Below are 22,846 nucleotides of genomic sequence, written 5' to 3'. Positions count from 1 at the left end.
TGTGGTACGCGTACCACTAGTGGTACTTGGTGGTACTGCTGGTGGTACTTGAAAACATTTCCAAAAAAGCTAGTTCTAAGTTCAGTCAGGCCACTGAACTTAGAAGCAGGCCAGGCCAGTGTTTCTGGTTGCGGCAGCGCGATAGTTAGATAATCTAAGTGGGGAACAACCAGGAGATCACTGTGACAGAGAGTAATGCAGTCTAAACAGTCATAAATCTTTAATTCAACTTCAGCCCTGATCATAACCATTTATTTTTAGATTTCTTGTAATGTCAGATACAAAATTAAATACTCCCACTTTTCTGAAAAGAGTTGGTGTTAAATCTGACATTACAAAAAAATCCATCAAAATATGTGTTGCTGCTAATCATTGACACATGCCTAGCCTGTAATAATCCCCCCCAGAAAAATGTACTTTGCATTTGATATATTGTAAATATTTTACTTTTTGTGTGTTTTTTTAACAATAATTTGTGATGCCATCACACAAACTGGCATTTAAAGGGTAAACATTCAAAAATGTATTGAATATGTGTTTTCTTTTCTTTTTTACAATAATTTGTGATGCCCATCACAAACACTGGCATTTAAAGGGTAAAAATTCAAAAATTCCTGCACCAGAATGCAGGAAATTAAGTTTTTGTAACTAAATAATCGTGTGTGTGTGTGTGTGTGTGTGTGTGTGTGAGAGAGAGAATGACGGACAATTGCTTGCTGTGAGAGAGAGAGAGAGAGAACGAGCGAGAGAGAGAGAGAGAGAGAGAGATAGATAGAGAGAGAGAGAATTAAGTACATTTGCTGAAATACAGTTGTTCTTCATTTTCTCACTTGCTATGTGAGAATGTTAGTTATTATGTTCTCAATGCCCCTTGCATTGTATGAGTTGTGTGGAAGCGTTGGCTAGTTCTAGTGCTTTCCCTTTGTACATTGTGGCTGTGTCTGACAAAAGTTAACAATAAATAATGGTATTAGGAATACATTTGCCTCCTGCGTGAACTGTGCATAGCTGAATAGACTGTATTTTAACGCCGGTCATATGGTGGTACTTGGAGAGCCAGCTACGTTCTCAGGTGGTACTTGGTGTAAAAAGTTTGAGAACCACTGTTCTAACGTATTCCATATAAACTGCTCTGATGACCACATGACCCACACTAGAAGAATGGTATAACGTTGCCCACGGAATTATAAACGCCCCCTCGCCCATCCGGTCAATATCAGATGATACGTAGTAACTTCTAGAACCACGTCCAGTTGAAATTTTTTATCTCGTGCCGATTGCTATCAAACTGTATTTCATCATCAATATAATGCATTTGGAGCTATAAATCAAGTTCTGGAGAAAGCTGCAGAAAACGATAAAAACACTTATACTTTAGACCATATTTTAGTATGAATATGTGAATGAAAACGTTTAACGTTGCTACACCCTGAACAATGGATATACGACATTGAATGGGCCATAATAATGGCAATTTAGCAATAGAATTTAAAAAGTTATAGCCCTGCAAAGAAGGGGAACTTCTCCATAGACAAATAGAGCTGGCTAGGGATGGTAAATTATGAATTTAACCCATGGCGATCAAAGTGTTAAAAAAAATATATATATATATTATTATTATTATATTCGATTTTTTTTTTTATCGAGTGATATGAGATTGTTATCGATATCGTTATCACGATATCATTTTTGGCCATATCGCCCAGCCCTATTACAACATACAGGACAAAACACAGACAGACAAAAGGAACAAGCACCACCATATCCTTAATTAATGCTTTTTTGGAGTCCGTTCCAAGTAGAGGGAGCGAAGTACACGAAGGCCCTCTTCCCAAACTGAGGCATGAAGATAATCCTGAGATCGCAAGCTGTACATGGGTTCCTGTGTGTGTTATAATGTACCTTCTTCAGCTTGCCCAGCAACACCACAATGTCTTCATGTTGTTCATTGGAGGCCAAGTCCTCTGCTGTTTTACCATCCTGAGAGAGAGAGACGGAGAGAGAGACAGAGAGAGACAGAGAGAGACAGAGAGAGAGAGAGAGAGAGAGAGAGAGAGAGAGAGAGAGAGAGAGAGAGAAAGAAGGAGAAGAGAGAGAGAGCAATGGAGAGAGGAGGGGGGAAGAGAGAAAAAATATGGGGAAAGGTTATTATTTTTAAGGGTATACCGTAATTCCTCTAATAGTAACCGGGTCTCAAATACAAGCCGGGTCTCTATTAATGGCCGGGTGCGCTCTTGAGCTAAGCAATTATAAGCCGGCCTCCTAATACAAGCCGGGTTACTAATATACTGAGCTGCATACTGAGCTGCTAAGGTAAAGTTACTTGTTTTCACTTTGAAAACGTTGAAATGACCAGTGACCACCTGTAATTGCACTGTTTACTATTTCATACAGTACTTGGTTTCAATAAATGAACCCAGTACATTTTACTGGGTTCAAACTGACACAAAATGTTGATTTATTCATTATGATCCGTTTGAAAATTTGAAATATAGGCCTCCCTCTTATACATGCCTCCTCCTAATACAAGCCTGGTACCCGCTACAGTTGAAACAAATACAAGCCGGGGTTACTATTAGAGGAATTACGGTATCCTACATATGTGTTTCTACATCTACCACCATAGCACTATGTCCCTATAGTCTACTCTCTAGCACCAGTCTATTTGACATGTGGGTTCCATGTCCAAAGGACCAGACCAGTGTAATTTGCGGAAAAACATTGTTTTGTATTTGGGACAATATGGTTTTTACATTCTTTAGGAATTCTAGAAAACTGAATATTTGGTAGTTTACCAAAGTAGTTTACACACATACATGTAGTGGAGTGTAGGGTCATTTGCTGCACCTCCGTTTGCAGATAAAAGGGTCAGTGCGTTACTCTAGGACACTTTGACAAGGAATGGACATTCAGCATCTAATTGTTGCAAGGATCGGACATATGACCGAGGCGGTCTCTCAAACCCCCCCTCCCCCAATCATCAGCTGCTCTACCACAACTAACCACTGAAGGTGAAGCACACATTCTGCATGAGGAAATATGCTTTCTAGATCAAACATGCAGAGTGCCTCAGCCGTCATACAATATTAACAAATGAGAGGAAGAGAGAGAAAGAGATGAGAGAGAGAGAGAGAGAGAGAGAGAGAGAGAGAGAGAGAGAGAGAGAGAGAGAGAGAGAGAGAGAGAGAGAGAGAGAGAGAGAAGCAGTGAGGCAGCATTATTTACAACATGGACGATTTGAGACTATAGTGGTTTATTCACGGTATGATAAATATAAAATAAACATACTTCACATCTAGAGAGACTAGTGGTTTATTCACTGTATGATACATATAAACTAAACATACTTCACATCTAGAGAGACTAGTGGTTTATTCACTGTATGATACATATAAACTAAACATACTTCACATCTAGAGAGACTAGTGGTTTATTCACACTGTATGATAAATATAAACTAAACATAATTTACATCTAGAGCAGGAGTGGGCAATTATTTTTCCCGGGGGGCCGAATGAGCAACTGAAAATATGTTGGAGGGCCGGGCCAAAATTCCAAACTCAATTGTGCATAATATACATTTTATTTCTATATAAAAAGCAGTAAATGGCATTGTTTTGACCCCTGGTAAGAGTGTATGTTATTATTTGGCAATTAAAAGGTGAGGTTAGCTTTCAAAAATATCATTTATTCAAATAGAATTTATTTCCAAAATGATAAACAAAATGTGAAACATTAATAACAAAGGGCATGTATGAAAAAGTGCTATACAAATAAAGTTATTATTTTGAGTTTCATATACTATTGAAACAAGGATTTTCTTAGCTTTCTAAAGACATCACATCATCTTATAGCCAAAATAAACAAAGACATGTCACTGAACTGTGTAAAGAAAAGTGTCCTAGTTTTGTAGCCTTTTTTACTTTACGTGTCTATATTAAACATTTAATGTTTTCAGAACTGTGCAAAAAAAAGAAAAAAAAATATCAAGTGTCCCATTTCCAGTCTCTGTTGAGCTTTAACAAGTCCATCAAAGTCAGGTTGCATGTCTGAGGTGGAGATGCGAAGCACAGCTGCCAGATGTTCATCAGTGAGAGAGGATCTGTACCTGGACTTGGTAAACGTCATGACTGAGAATGTCTGTTCACGTATGTAGGTGGATCCAAAGAGAACCAACATCTTCTGAGCATGTCTCCTCATGTTTGGAAAGTTCTCCTCCTTGAGAGCAGAGTAGAACTCTAGCAGTGATGCTGACTTAAAGTGCTCTTTCAGTAGTGAATCAGACTGCAGGTCAATGAGTTCAAGCTGAACATCAGTGGGTGCACTACTGCACTATCAACACTGCAGGTAAAGGGAGAGGAAACCAGTTGCATTTCATCCTCAACCTTTTTGAAATCTTGAAAACGCCTTGAAAATTCATCAGTGCTCCTAACATGGATGAGTACCTGTGCCGGTGATCAGCTGATGGTTTGACTTCTTTCAGGGTTTTCATGTGTTCGAGATTGTTGCTGCCTAGTTGCCTTGAAATTAATTGCAAATAAAAAAAATGTAATCTACCTACCTCAGTTGTGAAAAAAAACCACACTTGACAGTTTTCGGCTTGCCATTGCCCTGACTGCTTTGTTGTTGAATCAAGTCAAATCCTAGGTAAGTGTATATTGTGCGTGTGAACGTTGACATGAAAAGAAAAAATGTAAAAAAAATGTAAATAATTTTTTTATTTTTTTTATTTTATTATCATGTAATCTTTCGCAGGCCGGTCAGAATCATCCCGCGGGCCGGGTACAATGCCCAGGTCTGATCTAGAGAGACTAGTGGTTTATTCACAGTATAATAAATATAAACTAAACATACTTTACATCTAGAGAGACTAGTGGTTTATTCACAGTATGATAAATATAAACTAAACATACTTTACATCTAGAGAGACTAGTGGTGTATTCACAGTATGATAAATATAAACTAAACATACTTTACATCTAGAGAGACTAGTGGTGTATTCACAGTATGATAAATATAAACTAAACATACTTTACATCTAGAGAGACTAGTGGTGTATTCACAGTATGATAAATATCAACTAAGCATACTTTACATCCAGATTGTTACGCAGAGATTTCAGCTATACTCAGGTGAGAGAGAGGAGTTCTGGACTATATAATCACAGTACTGTATATTATAATCACAGTATTGTTCTTAGTTTTGATGGTATAACGGTACTGACAGTATTTTGTTTTCAAGTACATCCAGTACAATTACAATGTGATATGACATTCTTTATGTTTTTATCTTGTAATAAAATTGTCAGGTTGCTATTTAATTCAAAATGGACTCTTTTCTTTTACTCTTTTAGTACAGCTGCAAGGAAAATAAATGTGATTACAGGACTGCATACATTTTGTGGACGACAGTATAGACCTGTTCACTGTCCACGTCAGATCTAGTGTGCGCACGCATCAAGTGGACAAAAATAACGTAATCCTGGTGAGAACAACGGGGCAGACTACAATACATTTGCATTTGTTAGCCATGCTAGCGATCTAAATAATAAATCCATGCTAAAGCTAGATATGTAAAAGTTGAAAGACTCACACTCACAGCCATGCTGATTTGGCTAAATTACATCCAGCCGTTTTCGTTTTAGTCAGGAGAGTGCCATGGTTTCTCCATAGAGCCCTGTAGTAGTTTTTTAGTGCAGCAGCTTGCGCATGTAGTGGGTAACTTAGTCACGTGACTCAGTTGGTGTTGCTGATTGGCTCGAACACAGTATGTTTGTATACAGCAAACAGGTCTATAGTAAGAATCCATACCTTTGCATGGATCCATGATGGTAAACCTTCATATTCTGTAGACTTCTCAGCTCTAACTTAGATCCATGCACTTTTCATCTTTATTGTGGAGCGAATCTCTCAATGTACAGGTCAGAGCCCACACCGCTGAACACCAAAAGCTTAGGTCTCAGGTCTAGGTCTCGTACTTACTTGTGTTTTATTATGTTTTGAGAAGTGTTTAGGAGCGAGACATTTGTACGCCTTTTTGCTTTTTTTCGACGATAGAGATTTTGTTATATTTTGCTTCCTTAACATGTCTTATTTCAAACTAGTAGCAATAAAATATCAAAAACAGACAGTTGTTTATTTTACATTTTGTCTGATTGTGTCCATAGATCACAATTACAATACAGAACATTGAGGGTGTTTTCTCAAAAATTCGTTTTTATGAATTTTACTTGCACACAAAGACATGGAACTCCATTTCCCTAGTACCTACACACATCAACCTTTCCACATTTCTTCCCATCCATATCCTGCTTCTAATTACAGAAGGGTTTGTTGATCATTCATAGCCGAGTTTATAGTACATTTTATACCTAAACTAGGCAAAAATCCCTTGTGGAAAAAGTTTCATTTTGAATGTATCAACAAAATGAAACCATCTGGCATTATCCATGTTGGTGATTCGTGTCTTGGCGATATATGCAAATATGCGCATATTTAATGAGGACGTGCCTCATTTGCATATATGAACATACAATTCTGAAAACTTGCAAAATATTTTTTCTTAGTTTATATGTACATAAAGTGATATCTCTTAAAATATTTATTTAGCCTATTAGGGGGTACTGTCTCGCCTTAACACATTCGGCGCCAAACCCGAGATAAGTTGTGTTAACTCGCCATGCGTTGAACGGCAGACCCAAGATATCTCGGGTTTTGGTAGTTTTTTCTTTTATTCGATATTTTTATTCATTATTCATCCACTGACCTCTGTGTTGCCATAGGAAAGGATTTTGAGATCGCCAAAGTGCAATACCGGCCACATCCTGCCAGATGGCAGTGTCGCCCACCCTTTGAAACCTTATACCTAACTCTATGTTACACTAAAATGTCTCGGGGTGCTATATTTAGACGTAGCCAAGTAAGTCGCTTCATCCGACCACTTTGAAACGCATCTGGCACACTCAATCCATAAGTTGTGCCAAATTATGTCCGGGACCAGATGGACACCAATACTGGAAATCGCGATCAGACAATTGGAATATTCTTTTTGGAATACCCCCGACCAAAGGTAAGGACTATCTCTGATATCAATTTCAGCTTGATCCAACAATGTTTTGATATCGATCCAGCTGATCAGCTTCTGTAGTGTTCAACACGAATACCGTTACTGGCCATCAAAGCGTAAAAAAATTATTTATGATGAAACATAATACCTATTATATACATTTGATTTGGAAATAGTAGCGTGTCCAGGCAAGAAACACCAACTCTTATAGTAGAATACAGGTAGCGCCCTATAACTCAGCGTTTCAGGAATGATCCCGGATCACTCCTAAACTATACTACTGAATGAAATCATGGGTAAAAAATCTGCCATGGCTTCGTTTGTGGAATCAGATGGTGGTATTTATCTGACTAAGCCTCTTCACATTGCTGATTATTTTAATGACTATTTTGTAAACAAGGTGTCCAAGCTTAGGCAGGGAATGGATAATATTGTCAATAACAACTCTGAGGTGTTGATAAAAGAACACATTATGAAGGATAAAAACTGTGTTTTTGAATTCCAACAGGTGGATATTGTGACTGTGGATAGGCTATTGCGCTCTCTACCAGTCTCTGAAATCCACTGGTAATGACCACCTGGATAGCAAATAGTTGAGAATAGCTGCGTCTCATATCTCTGCACCAATATGTCACATTTTTAATAGGTGTTTAATCAGTGGCATGTGTCCTTTGTTATGGAAGGAGGGAAGATCATTCCACTTCCTAAAGATGCTAAATTACCTTTTGGAGGTCCCAACAGTAGGCCTATTAGCATTTTACCTGTTCTCAGTAAATTACCGGAAAAGATTTAGTCTGAGCAAGTCCAGGCCTACTTTTCAGCTACTACTGTACACCAACATGCATACAGGGCCGGTCATTCGACCAGTACTGCTTTGACACAAATGTCTCATAGTTGGCTTTCAGCTATCGATAGTTCAATGCTGGTGGGTGCTATTATGTTAGATTTCAGTGCCGCATTTGATGTGATCGATCACAATCTTTTAATACAAAAACTCATCTGCTATGGTTTTAATAACTCAGCAATTTTATTTTTCAGGAGAGGGTCTATTTTAATGGTGCTTTATCAGGCAGTAGAGGGTTAGAATGCGGTGTCCCACAGGGGAGTTGCCTGGGGCCCCTCTTATTCTCTATTTTTACTAATGATATGCCTTTTTCTATTCATCAGGCTGGTCTGACTTTATATGCTGATGATTCAACCCTTTATTATGCTGCAGCTACAAACTCTGAGCTTAATCAGGTTTTGGCTGGTGAATTGGACATTTTATATGACTGGATAAAAACAAATAAGCTGGTGCTTAACATATCAAAAACTGTTTGTATGCTTTTTGGGACCAATCAAAGATTGGCACGAAAAACCTACATTGTTTCCACAAATTGCAGGTCAACATATACAGCAGGTTGAAAAAACTAAGCTTCTAGGCCTTTGGCTTGATAGTACTTTATCATGGTCTGATCACATAAACAAAACCGTTTTTAAAATGGGTAGAGCTGTTGCTACTGCCAGGAAATGTGCCCCATTCCTTCCATTTGCATTGTTTAATCAGATTGTTTGTGCCACTTGGATTAATGTTTTGTAGTGTGGGCTTCTGCTTCAAAACAGTTGCTAAATAGGTTACAAGTGGTACAAAATACGGCAGCAAGACTCGTTCTTGGTTGTTCATATAGGACTAGTGTTGTTCAAATGCATGAACGTCTTAGTTGGCCGAGTGTTGAGAAAAGACTTTCTGCCAACTTATTAATTTGTTTTCATAAAGTCATCACAACCCACAGTCCTAAATATATCACTGATAAAATAATTTACAGCTCAAATGTGCGCATTTTACCAGAGGGGCAAGTAGAGGGCAGATTATTCTACCCCATGCAAATACTAACAGTATGCAAAGAACAGTTTTATATAGGGCTATCAGGGCATGGAATTATCTTCCAAGTGACATACGTGACATAAGAGGTGTAGCAAGCTTCAAAAATAAATTAAAATCTTACATGTGAGCCAATATTGATAATGTTGAGTTATGCAATATGTTACCGTTGATGTATATATTTAGATATAATTTGCTTGTGTGTTAATGTTGTTGTGTTTCCTCAGTTGGTACGTCTTGCTATGTTGTGTTTCCTTGGTTGGTACGTCTTGCTATGTTTTAATTGTATTATGTTTTAATTGCAATGTATATGTTGTAATGTTTTAATGTTGTCTCGGACCCCAGGAAGACTAGTTGACGTCTTGGCGTCAGCTAATGGGGATCCTTTGCTAATAAACAAATAAGCGTATATTCACCATGGGATAATGCGCGAACGTATGCATGAAAAAATTATCTCTTTTTTTGCATGTTCGACGGAAGAAAGTCACTGTCAAATGACTATAGTATTGTCTTCATAGCTATAATATCGAATATAGATATAGCTCTCCAAACATAGTGATGCACAGTGAAAATATGTTATGGAAACGTGGCACGTTAGCCACGGACCCGACTAATCCCTGGCGCTAAATGTGTTAAAGGGGAACTCCAACATTTTGGGAAATTAGCTTATTTAACATCTTCCCTGGAGTTAGACAAGAAGATACATACCTTTTTTGTCTCTGTGCGTGCATTTTAGCTTTGGGAATAGACGCTCCGTTAGCATAGCTTAGCTTCATCACTGGAAGTGAGGCAGGACAGTAGCCTTACAGTGCCTTACAGTGTATTGCAAGGTCTGACATTGACCAAACTTGATATGCATGACCTTGGTGGGCTCTAGGTCAACTCCTGAAAAGGGGGTCAATGTCAGACTTTGCAATCAAAAGTTAGGGGGCTAATAACCCTTGCCATAATTTCAGTGCGCCCCCTAACTTTTGATTGCAAGGTCTGACATTGACCCCCTTTTCAGGAGTTGACCTAGAGCCCACCAAGGTCATGCATATCAAATTTGGTCAATGTCAGACCTTGCAATACACTGTAAGGCACTGTAAGGCTACTGTCCTGCCTCACTTCCAGTGATGAAGCTAAGCTATGCTAACGGAGCGTCTATTCCCAAAGCTAAAATGCACGCACAGAGACAAAAAAGGTATGTATCTTCTTGTCTAACTCCAGGGAAGATGTTAAATAAGCTAATTTCCCAAAATGTTGGAGTTCCCCTTTAAAGACCAATTTCAAACGTTATTCCTATGGTCTAAGACAGTCGAACAATATGAGTGAACATGAACAACTCTGTCAAATCCAAAAACTAGTAGAGTGCTAAAACTCACATTTGGATTTTATATTGATATATATATATCAATCAACAGATATATATATACATATATTATATATCTGTCTATAATTGTGTTTCTTGGAGAATGCCACATACAAGCCCCTAGACTAGGGTTTTTAGGCAATTCTCCTTCAAGGCAATTTCTTTGTGGATTATATTGTAGTATATGTCAATGTTTTTATTTGTACATAAAACAAAACAAACAAACGAGTACCAGGGTAAAATGGAAATGACCATCATGCTACCATCATACTCTTTCGTAAGGGCTGGTGTGTACAGCCCTCTGTGTGTGCGCGCGCGTGTGTGTAGAAACAGAGTAACGTACGTTGGTAACAGCATCAATGTTGGCTCCAGCTAAGCAGAGATGACGAACCACCTCCAGACCTCCGTTGTTAGCAGCCATGTGAAGAGGAGTCCTCCCATACTGGACACGGACACGGACACACACACACGGACACACACACACACACACACACACACACACACACAATGATGAATAAATCACAACATCTGAGGCTGTGTTGCACATCACATCTCAAACAAATAATCTGTGAAATGCCTAATCTTATTTCTTAGAAAACATTCAAATGTATGTTTTCATTTTTAATGTGGCACCCTAATGGCAAAACACTATCCATGGGACATATGGCTTAGCAGACACTCGCAGACATCAAGACATTCTGCAATGAGGACAATTGGCTGACAAATAATTGCGATTTAATGGTCTCCTTTGGCCGAACACCCGGGCAGCTAGAATCACTCCCTCCAGTGGCCACACCGGTCTCTAGTCTTTAAAGGAACACGCCAACATTTGGGGAATGGAATGGAAGCGGACAGTGCCGGGTAGCGTGAACACTTTAGGCAACCAACATGCGCTTCCGCGTTGCTCTGAATTGCTCTGATTGGCCGAGCGCGGGCATGCGCATGAGCCGCGACGCGCTCCTCAGAGGCAGGAATACTAAGCTCCCCCTTAAGCTCCAGGAGAGAGGAGAGAGGCTGAAAACCCGCAGTTCTTGCCCGACTGATGGGAGCCGAATCACGGATCCGATTTGTCTGATGAATACCCCCAAAACATGGAGGTCCCGAATGCATGGAAGTATTGATTGCGCCGTAACGAATCATTAAAAAAAGATATCGTTAACTGGAATATGTTGTGCCTTTACACATATGTTTTATTATGTAATTGGTTTGTCATGACAAACAAATAAAAAAAATCGCGATTTACCCGGTGGCTACAACAACACGCATGTAGTCACTGTGTGTTGTTGTAGCCACCGGGTAAATCAGGATTTTTTATTAGTTTGTCATGACAAACCAATTACATAATCCAACATATGTGTAAAGGCACAACATATTCCAGTTAACAGTATATTTTTTTAATGATTCGTTACGGCGAAATCAATACTTCCATGCGTTCGGGACCTCCATGTTTTGGGAGTATTCATCAGAAAAATCGGATCCGGGATTCGGCTCCCATCAGTCGGGCAAGAACTGCGGGTTTTCAGCCTCTCTCCTCTCTCCTGGAGCCGCGCTCGGCCAATCAGAGAAACGCGGAAGGCGCTCTGCCAATCAGAGAAACGTGGAAGCGCATGTTGGTTGCCTAAAGTGTTCATGCTGCCGGGTAGCCTAGGCATCATCCAACTAACACCTCTCCTGAAGGCTAACCGGCACTGTTCACTGTGCTAAGCTAGGCTAACATGCAGTCAGATAGCTTTCTACTGAACGCACAGAGAGGAAACTGGTATCCGTCTTCTTGTCTCTCTCTGGAGAAGACGATAAGCTAATTGGCGTGCTCCTTTAAAAGGGCATTGAAATCAATGATAATATAAACGGCAACAACTAATAAGCACATCTATATGCTGCAGACCGTCTTCTTTTGAAGACAAAAAATACTTAATTAGATACATTTCAATACTTTCATTTGCTGATTTCGGAGGATTTTCACATGAAGAAATAAAAGATCGCAATCATTTGCACATGCAACAGCCTGATGAATAGAATGTTCTTGGAAGCCTTGGGACACACATTTACACAGACAACACACATACTTTTCACTTCGGCAAAAGTCCAAAACAGACACCGCAACCGGGAGTCAAACCAACAATGATTGTGACATTGATGCCCTCACCACCAGACTAAACTACCCGCCCAACTGACTTTGATGTTTATGATTTCTTTAAGGTTTAACGGTTATGGTCAAGAAATTTATGATTTCAGTTCATCCACAGCTAAAGCATTTCATATCCAGGGATATTATGAGCATCTTCCCTGTTGTATGTCAACAGAAATGTAAGATTTCCAAGTTCCATAAGAACAAGAAAACGATCCTGTCTGTGAGCGATATTTGTTTTTGCATAATGAGTACTGTAGATGACAACATTATTTAGACTGGGCTATAGACCACTGCAACACTTCCGGTATTCTGAAATCATGGGAGAGAGAGCGGGGGGAGAAAATGAATGAATGTGGATGAGAGCCTTGACATTAAGTGGTTGTAGCTACAGCTGTGGGGGTGCGGGAGACATGATCCAATAGACTTTTATACGCCTGAGTCTCCTGAACACGGAGACAACAACATGGAGACAAGAACCATGTCAAGGCTCTCATACACATTCATTCATTTTCTCCCCCTGCTCTCTCTCCCATGAGCTCAATGTAACTCGGAAGTGCAGTGGGCTATGATAAAAATGAAATGAGGAGCGAGAAAGAGGAATCTAACGCAGAGACACACAGACTTTATGTATGATGTGTGCTCTTGCTGTTGTTATTCTGTGTTTTCTTCTATATTTGAGCCGTGACTGCAATAATAATAATAATAATAATAATAATAATAATAATAATATATTCGATTTGTAGGGGCGCTTTATATTTGTGGAACATAAAATAAGTAGGACTAAAACTAGTAAAAGAGTAAAAAGAACATGAAATGTGAAGGGCTAAAACTAGTAAAAGAGTAAAAGAACATCAAATAAGCTAAAACTAGTAAAAAACATAAACTAGCTAAAACTAGTAAAAGAGTAAAATACCGTAATTCCTCTAATAGTAACCGGGTCTCAAATACAAGCCGGGTCTCTATTAATGGCCGGGTGCGCTCTTGAGCTAAGCAATTATAAGCCGGCCTCCTAATACAAGCCGGGTTACTAATATACTGAGCTGCATACTGAGCTAGTTACTTGATTTCACTTTGAAAACGTTGAAATGACCAGTGACCACCTGTAATTGTTTACTATTTCATACAGTACTTGGTTTCAATAAATGAACCCAGTACATTTTACTGGGTTCAAACTGACACAAAATGTTGATTTATTCATTATGATCCGTTTGAAAATTTGAAATATAGGCCTCTCTCTTATACATGCCCCCTCCTAATACAAGTCTGGTACCCGCTACAGTTGAAACAAATACAAGCCGGGGTTACTATTAGAGGAATTACGGTAAATGTGTGGAGCTAAAACTCAACAAAAGGCTCTATTAAAAATATGTGTTTTGAGGCCCTTTTTAAAAGCATCGAGTCTGTGGTGCTCTCAGGTGGTCAGGGAGAGCGCTCCACAGACTGTGGTGCTCTCAGGTGGTCAGGGAGAGCGCTCCACAGACTGTGGTGCTCTCAGGTGGTCAGGGAGAGTGTTCTACAGACTGTGGTGCTCTCAGGTGGTCAGGGAGAGTGTTCTACAGTCTGTGGTGCTCTCAGGTGGTCAGGGAGAGCGCTCCACAGTCTGTGGTGCTCTCAGGTGGTCAGGGAGAGTGTTCTACAGTCTGTGGTGCTCTCAGGTGGTCAGGGAGAGCGCTCCACAGACTGTGGTGCTCTCAGGTGGTCAGGGAGAGTGTTCTACAGTCTGTGGTGCTCTCAGGTGGTCAGGGAGAGTGTTCTACAGTATGTGGTGCTCTCAGGTGGTCAGGGAGAGTGTTCTACAGTCTGTGGTGCTCTCAGGTGGTCAGGGAGAGCGCTCCACAGACTGTGGTGCTCTCAGGTGGTCAGGGAGAGTGTTCTACAGTCTGTGGTGCTCTCAGGTGGTCAGGGAGAGCGCTCCACAGACTGTGGTGCTCTCAGGTGGTCAGGGAGAGCGCTCCACAGACTGTGGTGCTCTGAGGTGGTCAGGGAGAGTGTTCTACAGTCTGTGGTGCTCTCAGGTGGTCAGGGAGAGCGCTCCACAGACTGCGAGCGGAGGAGCAGAAAGCCAGATCTCCCACGGTGCAGAGTCTGGTCCTCGGGCGCTGGAGGAGGTCTGCCTGGCCGGAGCGGAGATGTCGTGAGGAGGAGTGAGGGGTGATCAGTTCTTTAAGCAAGACAAATTGCCTTTTGTGGATATTAAAGTTTTCTGAATCTGAATTACCTTGTTGGCCAGGTCCAAGCCGGCCTTGGCGCTGCACATGGCCATGACAACGGGCAGGTTGCCGTCCTTACAGGCGATGTGCAGAGGTGTGTTGCCATGGCGATCCTGCTGGTCGAGGTGACAGCGCTGTCTGAGGAGGCAACGCACCACCTCCACCTGACACCTGCGGACCGCCAGGTGGAGCGCTGTGTGGCCGTCCTGCAGACACAGACACACCGTTCAGACAGGCAGAGCTACCCATCTCATCCTATAGTCTATCCATTAGGGCTGTCCCCGACTAAGGATTTGGATGGTCGACTAGGATTAGCCAAAATGTGCTGTTAGTCGACTATTGGTCAAAAAAAAAAAAAAAAAAAAAAAAAAAGTATACCGGTAATATTTTTAAACTTTTTTTAAATGTTGTATCATTCCATTTGGGCTGTGGGGGGTGCTTAATGTCTGAAGGAGTCGACTGAATGCTTCTTGTCCTCTGCAAAAGCATGCAATTGGTCCACTAATGGATACATCTTGATATTTGTCTAGTCTAGTGTGTTCATTAGATGGGTGAAATCCTCTTTCAGTGCCTGTGTGCCTGTTTTCGTAGGCAGTTAGTCTCTGGTATGCGTGCCATTAGCGTTAGCCACGCTTCTAGGCCTCTTTTCGTTTGGAAAGAATGAAAAAAATATTAAAAAAATATATATATTTTAATTTTAATTTTAATTTTTTATTATATTCGACTAAGAGGTTGGCCAGTCGACTACGGCTCCTTTCGACCGATTAGTCGACTAATCCAGTGATTCCCAACCTGGGGTCCGCCAGGGGGCGCAGGGGGTCCGCCAGACCACAGATGATTTGAGTCTTTTTTTAGGTCTTTTTTTTTTTAATTTTTTTCTTTCAGAGAAATATTTAATTAGCATATTTGTATCATCAGAAGCATGAATAGTCTCTCCACTACAATAAAAATTAAAGATAAATAAATAAACATCTAGACATGATTTTTGAACGCGGGTAGCCGCTAAAGCGCGAATCAGTTGACTGTATCACTTTCCGTAGCTAGCCTAGCACGTTAGTTAACTTTCTCGGCTCGTCTGCAGTCAGCCGCCAGAGGCGAAAATGTGTGACAAACAAAAAGGAGATGACGGCAGCTCATCTGCAAAAAAAGTTAGGACCTACAGCAATCGCGAAAATTACATCACCATGGGCTTCACTGAGGGACCAGACAAACGACCTGAGTGTGTGGTTTGTGGAGAAAAGTTGGCAAACTCGAGCCTGAAGCCCAGCAAGCTGAAGAGACATCAGGCGTCTAAGCACCCAGAAACCGTTGGGAAGGATCCAGACTTTTTTCGGAGGAAAGAACAGTCTCTCAAGGCGAACAAGCCTGTTGATGTTAGAGTAGCGTGGAGCAGGGGTGGCAGTGATTTACAGAAGGCTACCGAAGCCTCCTTTGAGTGTTCGCTTTTAATTGCAAAAGCAAAGAAACCGCACAATATTGGCGAGCAGCTCATCAAACCAGCCTGCATCAAAATGGTTTAGAAACTGTGCGGCCCACAGGTGGCGGATAAACTAAAATCAGTACCACTCTCGAACAATGTAGTGAAAGACCGAATTGATAAGATGTCAAGTGATTGCGAGCAGCAGCTGTCAGAAAAGCTTAGAAAGGGTCCATTTGCCATACAACTTGATGAAACTACAACTGTCGCAGACGAGGCTGTGCTCATCGTTTATGTGCAGTATATCGAAAATGAGGATCTGAAGCAGGACATTCTCATGTCAGTCAACCTTACTACCACCACTCGAGGTGAGGATATTTTTACTGCAGTGGATTCTTACTTCATTCAACATAAATGCAAACCGTTCACCATTAGGGCCTGATTTGAGAGGATGAATACAGGATTTGAATATTGGCCAACATTTTGAAATACATATGGTGCAAGATGAGATTTGTTGATTGAAGGCACAAGTCAAAGAAGCATAGTGGGTCTAATTATGATGCATATGCCTGTGTATAAGCAGTTTGTTATTAAAATGACAAAAAAAGTATTAAAATGACAAAAAAAAAGTATTTTATGGTATTTTATTAGGAGGGGGGTCCAGGAATTTCATCAGAGATGTTTGGGGGTCCCTGGGGGAAAAAAGGTTGGGAACCCCTGGACTAATCGATTAATAGGGGTCAGCCCTACTATCCATATAATACTTCACATACCTATATGATAGCCATGTACGACAATGCTATTATATTGTATATATATACCGTATATATTTATCTACAACTGTTTGGATATATCTGCATATATCCTTGTTCACTTACCTGTATATATACCTGTATATATTATATTTATAACTGTCCATATCCCATACCTACTCTTACTATACTGTACCACTGGCCAGTATGGTTTACTACCATAGTATACAGTATCTATCATCTTCTATCACTGTACATAATTATACTGTACATATATATTTTAGCATATATTACCAGTAGCTTGTTATATACATCACATTTAATCACCTGTACATTGTATATTGTTAATACACTTTATTGTTACATTTGCACTCTGGTTAGATGACAACTTATTTGTGTTGTACAGCTGTATGACAACAATACATTTGAATCTAATTGAATCTAAAATACAATAGCTAATAATCAAAGAGATCAGATTACAAAACAAAAGGTTACTGCACAGCATGAAAACATTCAAACTGGAAACGCATTCCAATAAAATAAGAAGCAGAAAGAAGTCCCACATCTTGTTGTATATAAACACTTCTAACCTTGTCGGTGGCCTCCAGGTTGGCCCCGTGCTCCACCAGGCACTCCACGATGTCCCAGAACCCCCGGGCAGAGGCCGTCAGGAGGGGACTCTCCCCCTCGCGGTTCCTGAAGTCCACCTGACAGCCCACCTGGCACAGTGCCCGCGCCACCGCAGAGTAACCATGCCAGGCAGCGCAGTGGAGTGGGGTTTCCTGTTCCTAGAGAGAGAGAGAGAGGGAGAGAGAGAGAGGGACATACAATACAGAGAGAGATAATACAGATAGAGAGAGAGACAGACAGACAGACAATACAGAGAGAGAGAGAGAGAGAGAGAGGGAGAGAGAGGGACATACAATACAGAGAGAGATAATACAGATAGAGAGAGAGACAGACAGACAGATAGACAGACAATACAGAGAGAGAGAGAGAGAGAGAGAGAGGGACATACAATACAGAGAGAGAGATAATACAGATAGAGAGAGAGACAGACAGACAGACAGATAATACAGAGAGAGAGAGAGAGAGAGAGAGAGAGAGAGAGAGAGAGAGAGAGAGAGAGAGAGAGAGAGATAGAGAGAGAGCGAGAGAGAGAGCGGGATAGAGAGAATACAGAGAGAGAGGGAGAGAGAGCGATAGAGTCAATACAGAGAGAGAGAGAGAGAGAGACAGACAGACAATACAGAGAGAGAGAGAGAGATAGAGAGAATACAGAGAGAGAGGGAGAGAGAGAGTCAATACAGAGAGAGAGAGAGACACAGAGACAGAAAGAGATAGAGAGAGAGACAGAGAGAGAGAGACACAGAGAGAGAGACACAGAGAGAGAGAGAGAGACAGAGAGCGAGAGAGACAGGGAGAGACACAGAGAGAGACACAGAGAGGGACACAGAGTGAGACAGAGAGAGACACAGAGTGAGACAGGGAGAGACAGAGGGAGGGAGAGAGATAGTGAGAGCTTGAGAACCGTATAATATGTTTTGTTAGAAGGTCTGAGCCAGAATTAAAACCTAACTTGGGTGTATAAGAGCTCACACAAACATTCTATGGCGATGGAGCAGCCCCAGATTTGAAAGGAACAGTCAGACAAGAATATTTATATCAATTTCATTGATTGATTGATTGATTGATTGATTGAAAAGTTTATTAACAGATTGCAGAATGGGTACAGTACAGTACAGCTCAATACATACAATTGTTAAGGGGATGCAGACCAGAGAAAGACTTTCGTCTTGTTTACATCAGGGTCCCCCATTTTCAATTCATCATAACATATATGACATACATGACATACAGATAGACAGTACTGCTACATCTATACATTTATGACATATCAGATTTGCAAATACAGTACTGTTTGTGATACAAAAGTGTCCAGAAAAGGAGTGTATATACATTTGGCATAGAAACTGTACATTGGAGGAGGTTGGTTGGGTGGGGTGGGGTTGGGTGGGTTGGGTGAGGGCTGTACATTGGAGGTGGGGGGGGGGGGGGGGGGGTTGGGAAGGGGACACACACACATTTTACACTGTACATTGGAATATTGACAAAGCCTTACTTGGTCATTTACTGTACAACTAGGTTAGGACATTTGTAGGGGCCAGTTTCGAATTGCAGTCTCACGTAGGTGTTTTTTGAGAGTGTTTTTGAAGGTGGGTAGTGATTCACATTCCTTTACAGCTTTAGGTAGGGCGTTCCACATTGATGTGGCATAATTGCGAAACGTGTTTAGTCCCTTGTTTGAGCCGAATCTGGGTTTTACATGATTTGTGGAGCTCCCTCTGGTGTTGTGATCGTGGTATTCACTGACCTTTGGGAAGTATTTTGACATGTACATGGGTACCTTGGTCGCGTAGTGTATCTTGTAGACCAGGCCCATTGCAAGTTGCTGTACTCTGTCGTCTACTCTAAGCCATCCTAGGTTGTCAAAGTGGGCAGGGGTGAGGTGGGTTCTAGGAGTCAGGTCAAGTAGAAGTCTGACTAGCTTGTTTTGAGATGTTTGTAATTTGTTTTTTAGTGCCTTTGAGGTGCTTTGGTACCATGAGGTGCAAGCATAGTCGTAGTACCCTTGAATGAGTCCTCCTGCTAGAGTCTTCAGGGTATTCTTGTTTACCAGAGAGGAGATCCGGTACAAGAATCGCGTTCGTTGGTTGACTTTTTTTTATTACATTGGATGCCATTTTGTCACAGGAAAGATTAGCCTCTAGGATGGAACCCAGGTAGGTAATTTCATCTTTCCTTGTGATAATATTGTCACCCACTGTAACCGAGAAGCCGTCGGTCTTGCTGAGTTTGTTATTTGAACCGAAGAGAATGGACTCTGTTTTGCCCATGTGTAATGATAGTTTGTTGTCGGCGAGCCATATGCAGATTTTGCCTAGTTCCGAGCTGAGGGCTTTTTCAACCTGTAACTTGTTCTTGTCAGAGACCAGCAGGGCTGAGTCGTCCGCAAACAGGAACAAGTTGCAGTCACAAGCTGACGACATGTCATTTGCATAAATTAGGAATAGTAGCGGTCCTAGTATGCTTCCTTGTGGAACACCACAGCTCACTGTGAGGGGGGGGGATAGGGTACCGTTTACTTCCACAATCTGTTCCCTCCCCTCCAGGTAGGATTGTATCCAGCTCACTGATAAACTATCAAAACCAATTGCTTTTAGCTTGTCAATCAGAATGGTGTGATTGACAGTGTCGAAGGCCTTTTGTAGGTCCAGCATGACCATGCCGCAGTATTTGCCCGCGTCCACCTCTTGTTTGATGTGGTCGTTCAAGTAGAGAAGGCATGTGTCAGTGGAGTGGGATGTTCTGAAGCCAGATTGGAATTCGTAGATTAGATTTTTTTCCGCGAGGTACTTTTCGATCTGTTCGTATACTATTTTTTCCATGACTTTCGAGATGGATGTAAGGATAGAAACAGGGCGGTAGTTACCCGGGTCTAATTTGCTGCCCTTTTTGTGCAGGGGTGTTACTCTCGCAATTTTGAAGTCCTTGGGGACGTGTCCCTGTTTTATGGAGAGGTTTATTATGTGTGTGATGACTGGGGTGATGGCTGCTGCTGAGTCTCTGAGGAATTTGGAGGGGATGTTGTCATGGCCAGTGGCCTTGTTTGGTTGGAGGGCGCTCAGTTTTTTGAGTACCTCATCTGTAGTTACTATTTCCAGTTTGAAGTCGTCTTTGTGGACCCCTAGGTTCATGTAGTATGCTACTATGTGTTCTACCCCATACTGCCCTGAGTGGGAGGGTAGTTTGTTTACCAGTGTTGTGGCTATGTTTGTGAAGAAAGTGTTTAAGTAATTGGCTACATCCAGCTTGTCTGTGATGAGCGTGTTGTCCGTCTTTATGTTTATGTTTGAGAACCTGGTTTTGAGTTTTTTACTGCAGCCTAGTCATCTCTGTGCATAAGTTTGAAGCTAGGCTAGCTGCTCCCTACTGATTCCAGTCCTTGTGCTAAGCTAGGCTAGCAAGCACCTGAACCTCTGGGGCTCCTGGACACACCAAGATTAAACTGATATCAGTCTTCTTGTCCGATGGCAAATAAGTATATTTCCCAAAATGTTGAGAGTGTTCCTTTAAATCCCAGCAACATCACCGATTGGAGGGTTCTCTCGCTCTGATTTATAGCTTTTGGAGAGAGTGGTATGTGTTTACAAATACTGACATAATGGAGCACAGGAAGAACATATGTGAATTCTTAAAATGGGTGTTGATATTCCTCTTTAACTCAGGTCAACTCCGTGATTTAGCTTGCTAAAGAAACTATATTCTTTCCATGTAAAAGTCCCATAGTGCAGGTTTACATCCCAGCGGAACCAGTCAGTTTTCCCTGGCAGGGGTAAGTGCAGCGGAAAGTTAGTCAGGTAAATGGCATTTAAGTGATGAGACAATCTACAGTTATCACAGAACATTCTGTCGTCGAGACTTTACAGACATTTCAATGCATACATTTTTTACATCATATAGAGTCCAAACTGATTATTGTATTACTTGTTTGATTGTTATCTCATGGAAATGGCTCGACTAATTTTGGCAACGATATTATTGATGCGAGTTGACGATGAGACATTGGGTAGGTGTCACACATGAAGTTTGGCCTCCATAACCAGGCGTAATACAGTAGCTACTCCATGCATATATTCAACTCTTGACCCATCCTTAGATCATGCCACAGACACCAGTAGCAGCTCCTCTTGAAGCATTTAGTTAGTCATGGGCAAAACTCACAAAATTGCTATTCGATAACCACTGAATTCGAATACTATTCGAATATTGCAGCTAGATATTTAGGAGTTGCAGCAGGCTAACATTTTTTCCAGGAACAAAAGCATTCATTCCTAATGTTACATTGTTGATGCTTGAAATGTCTCAGCTTCCACGTTAGTGTATGGTTTTGTTTTGAAACATGAGATAATCCAACAAGTGAGCTAGCTGGCTGCTGTTAAATAAAGGTTTAAGAAAAAAGTGTGTATGTGTGTATATGTGTATGTGTGTGTGTGTGAGACACGTACCCGATCAGCCAGGTCGGGGTTAGCCTTGATGCTACACAGGTAGCTAACAACATCAACGTTGCCATAGCGAGCGGCCACATGGAGAGCTGTCTCTCCACACTGAAGAGAGCGAGAGAGAGCGAGAGAATAGCGCGTGCGAGAGAGAAATAGATAGAGAGAGAGCAAGAGAAGTTAGGAAACAGGATCAATATTACAGTTAATAAAATGGTAAATGGCTCATTTATATAGCAGCTTTTATCCAAAGCGCTTTACAATTTTGTTCCTCAAATTCACCTATTCACTCACACACAGATGGCGGAGGCAACCATGCATGGTGCCAACCTGCACATCGGGAGCAATTAGGAGTTAAGTGTCTTGCTCAAGGACACATCGACACGCTGGCTGGCAGGAGCGGGAATCGAACCGGGAACCTTGCGACTACCAGACGACTGCTCTACCTCCTGAGCCACTGTTGCCCCCTGATTTATCATAGATGTGATCAGTAGCCATGTTCATCGCTCAATATTTCAAAAACTAAAAAGGACTAAAGTATCTGCTAAAATGGAAGCATTTTGTTTGAGGAAATGTAGTTAATAATTGGTATACATTATACAGAGAATTAAAGTGTGGTACTACTACTCGGTCTTAAAACCTTTTTTATTTTTTTGAGCGACTAGAGGAATGGGACATTGCTTTGAGCTGAAAAACACCTGCATCATCACACATGCTTAACCCCCCCACCCCACAAACACACACAGCTGGATCTCTCAGTGAGACTGGCTTCCATGGCAACAGTAACCTCGTTCCCAGTTTTATCTCCTCCGTGAGATAAAAGACTGGTAAAGCACTATGATTGAAAGTGTGAATTTCCGGTGTATGTACTTCCCCTGGAAGCTGCCTCCGAACGGACCAAACTTTTCCCGAATCCTGTCGGCAAACAAGCTAGAACGTCCCGGTCATGTAGTAAATTCTTCAGGCAAAGCCGTTGCAGTGGCTTAAACGAGGAAATAT

The 22,846-nt window shown here is 41.2% G+C and overlaps 1 protein-coding gene across 2 annotated transcripts in view; it reads right to left on the bottom strand.

The window, feature by feature from the left end:
* dapk1 (death-associated protein kinase 1) overlaps positions 1 to 22,846 on the bottom strand; it is a 297,329-nt gene that overhangs the window by 88,135 nt on the left and 186,348 nt on the right. For both annotated transcript variants that reach the window (XM_084338233.1, XM_084338234.1), the window contains 5 exons: positions 21,857 to 21,955; positions 17,378 to 17,575; positions 14,627 to 14,824; positions 10,621 to 10,719; positions 1,903 to 1,980 (listed from right to left, as the gene is read on the bottom strand). In XM_084338233.1, coding sequence (XP_084194359.1) covers positions 1,903 to 1,980; positions 10,621 to 10,719; positions 14,627 to 14,824; positions 17,378 to 17,575; positions 21,857 to 21,955 — 672 coding nt within the window. The remainder of the gene's footprint in view (positions 1 to 1,902; positions 1,981 to 10,620; positions 10,720 to 14,626; positions 14,825 to 17,377; positions 17,576 to 21,856; positions 21,956 to 22,846) is intronic.

This window comes from Notolepis coatsorum (genome assembly GCF_963971535.1).
Source record: "Notolepis coatsorum genome assembly, chromosome: 2".
Taxonomy (NCBI): Eukaryota; Metazoa; Chordata; class Actinopteri; order Aulopiformes; family Paralepididae; genus Notolepis; species Notolepis coatsorum.
This window is presented reverse-complemented; position numbering and strand designations above follow the sequence as displayed.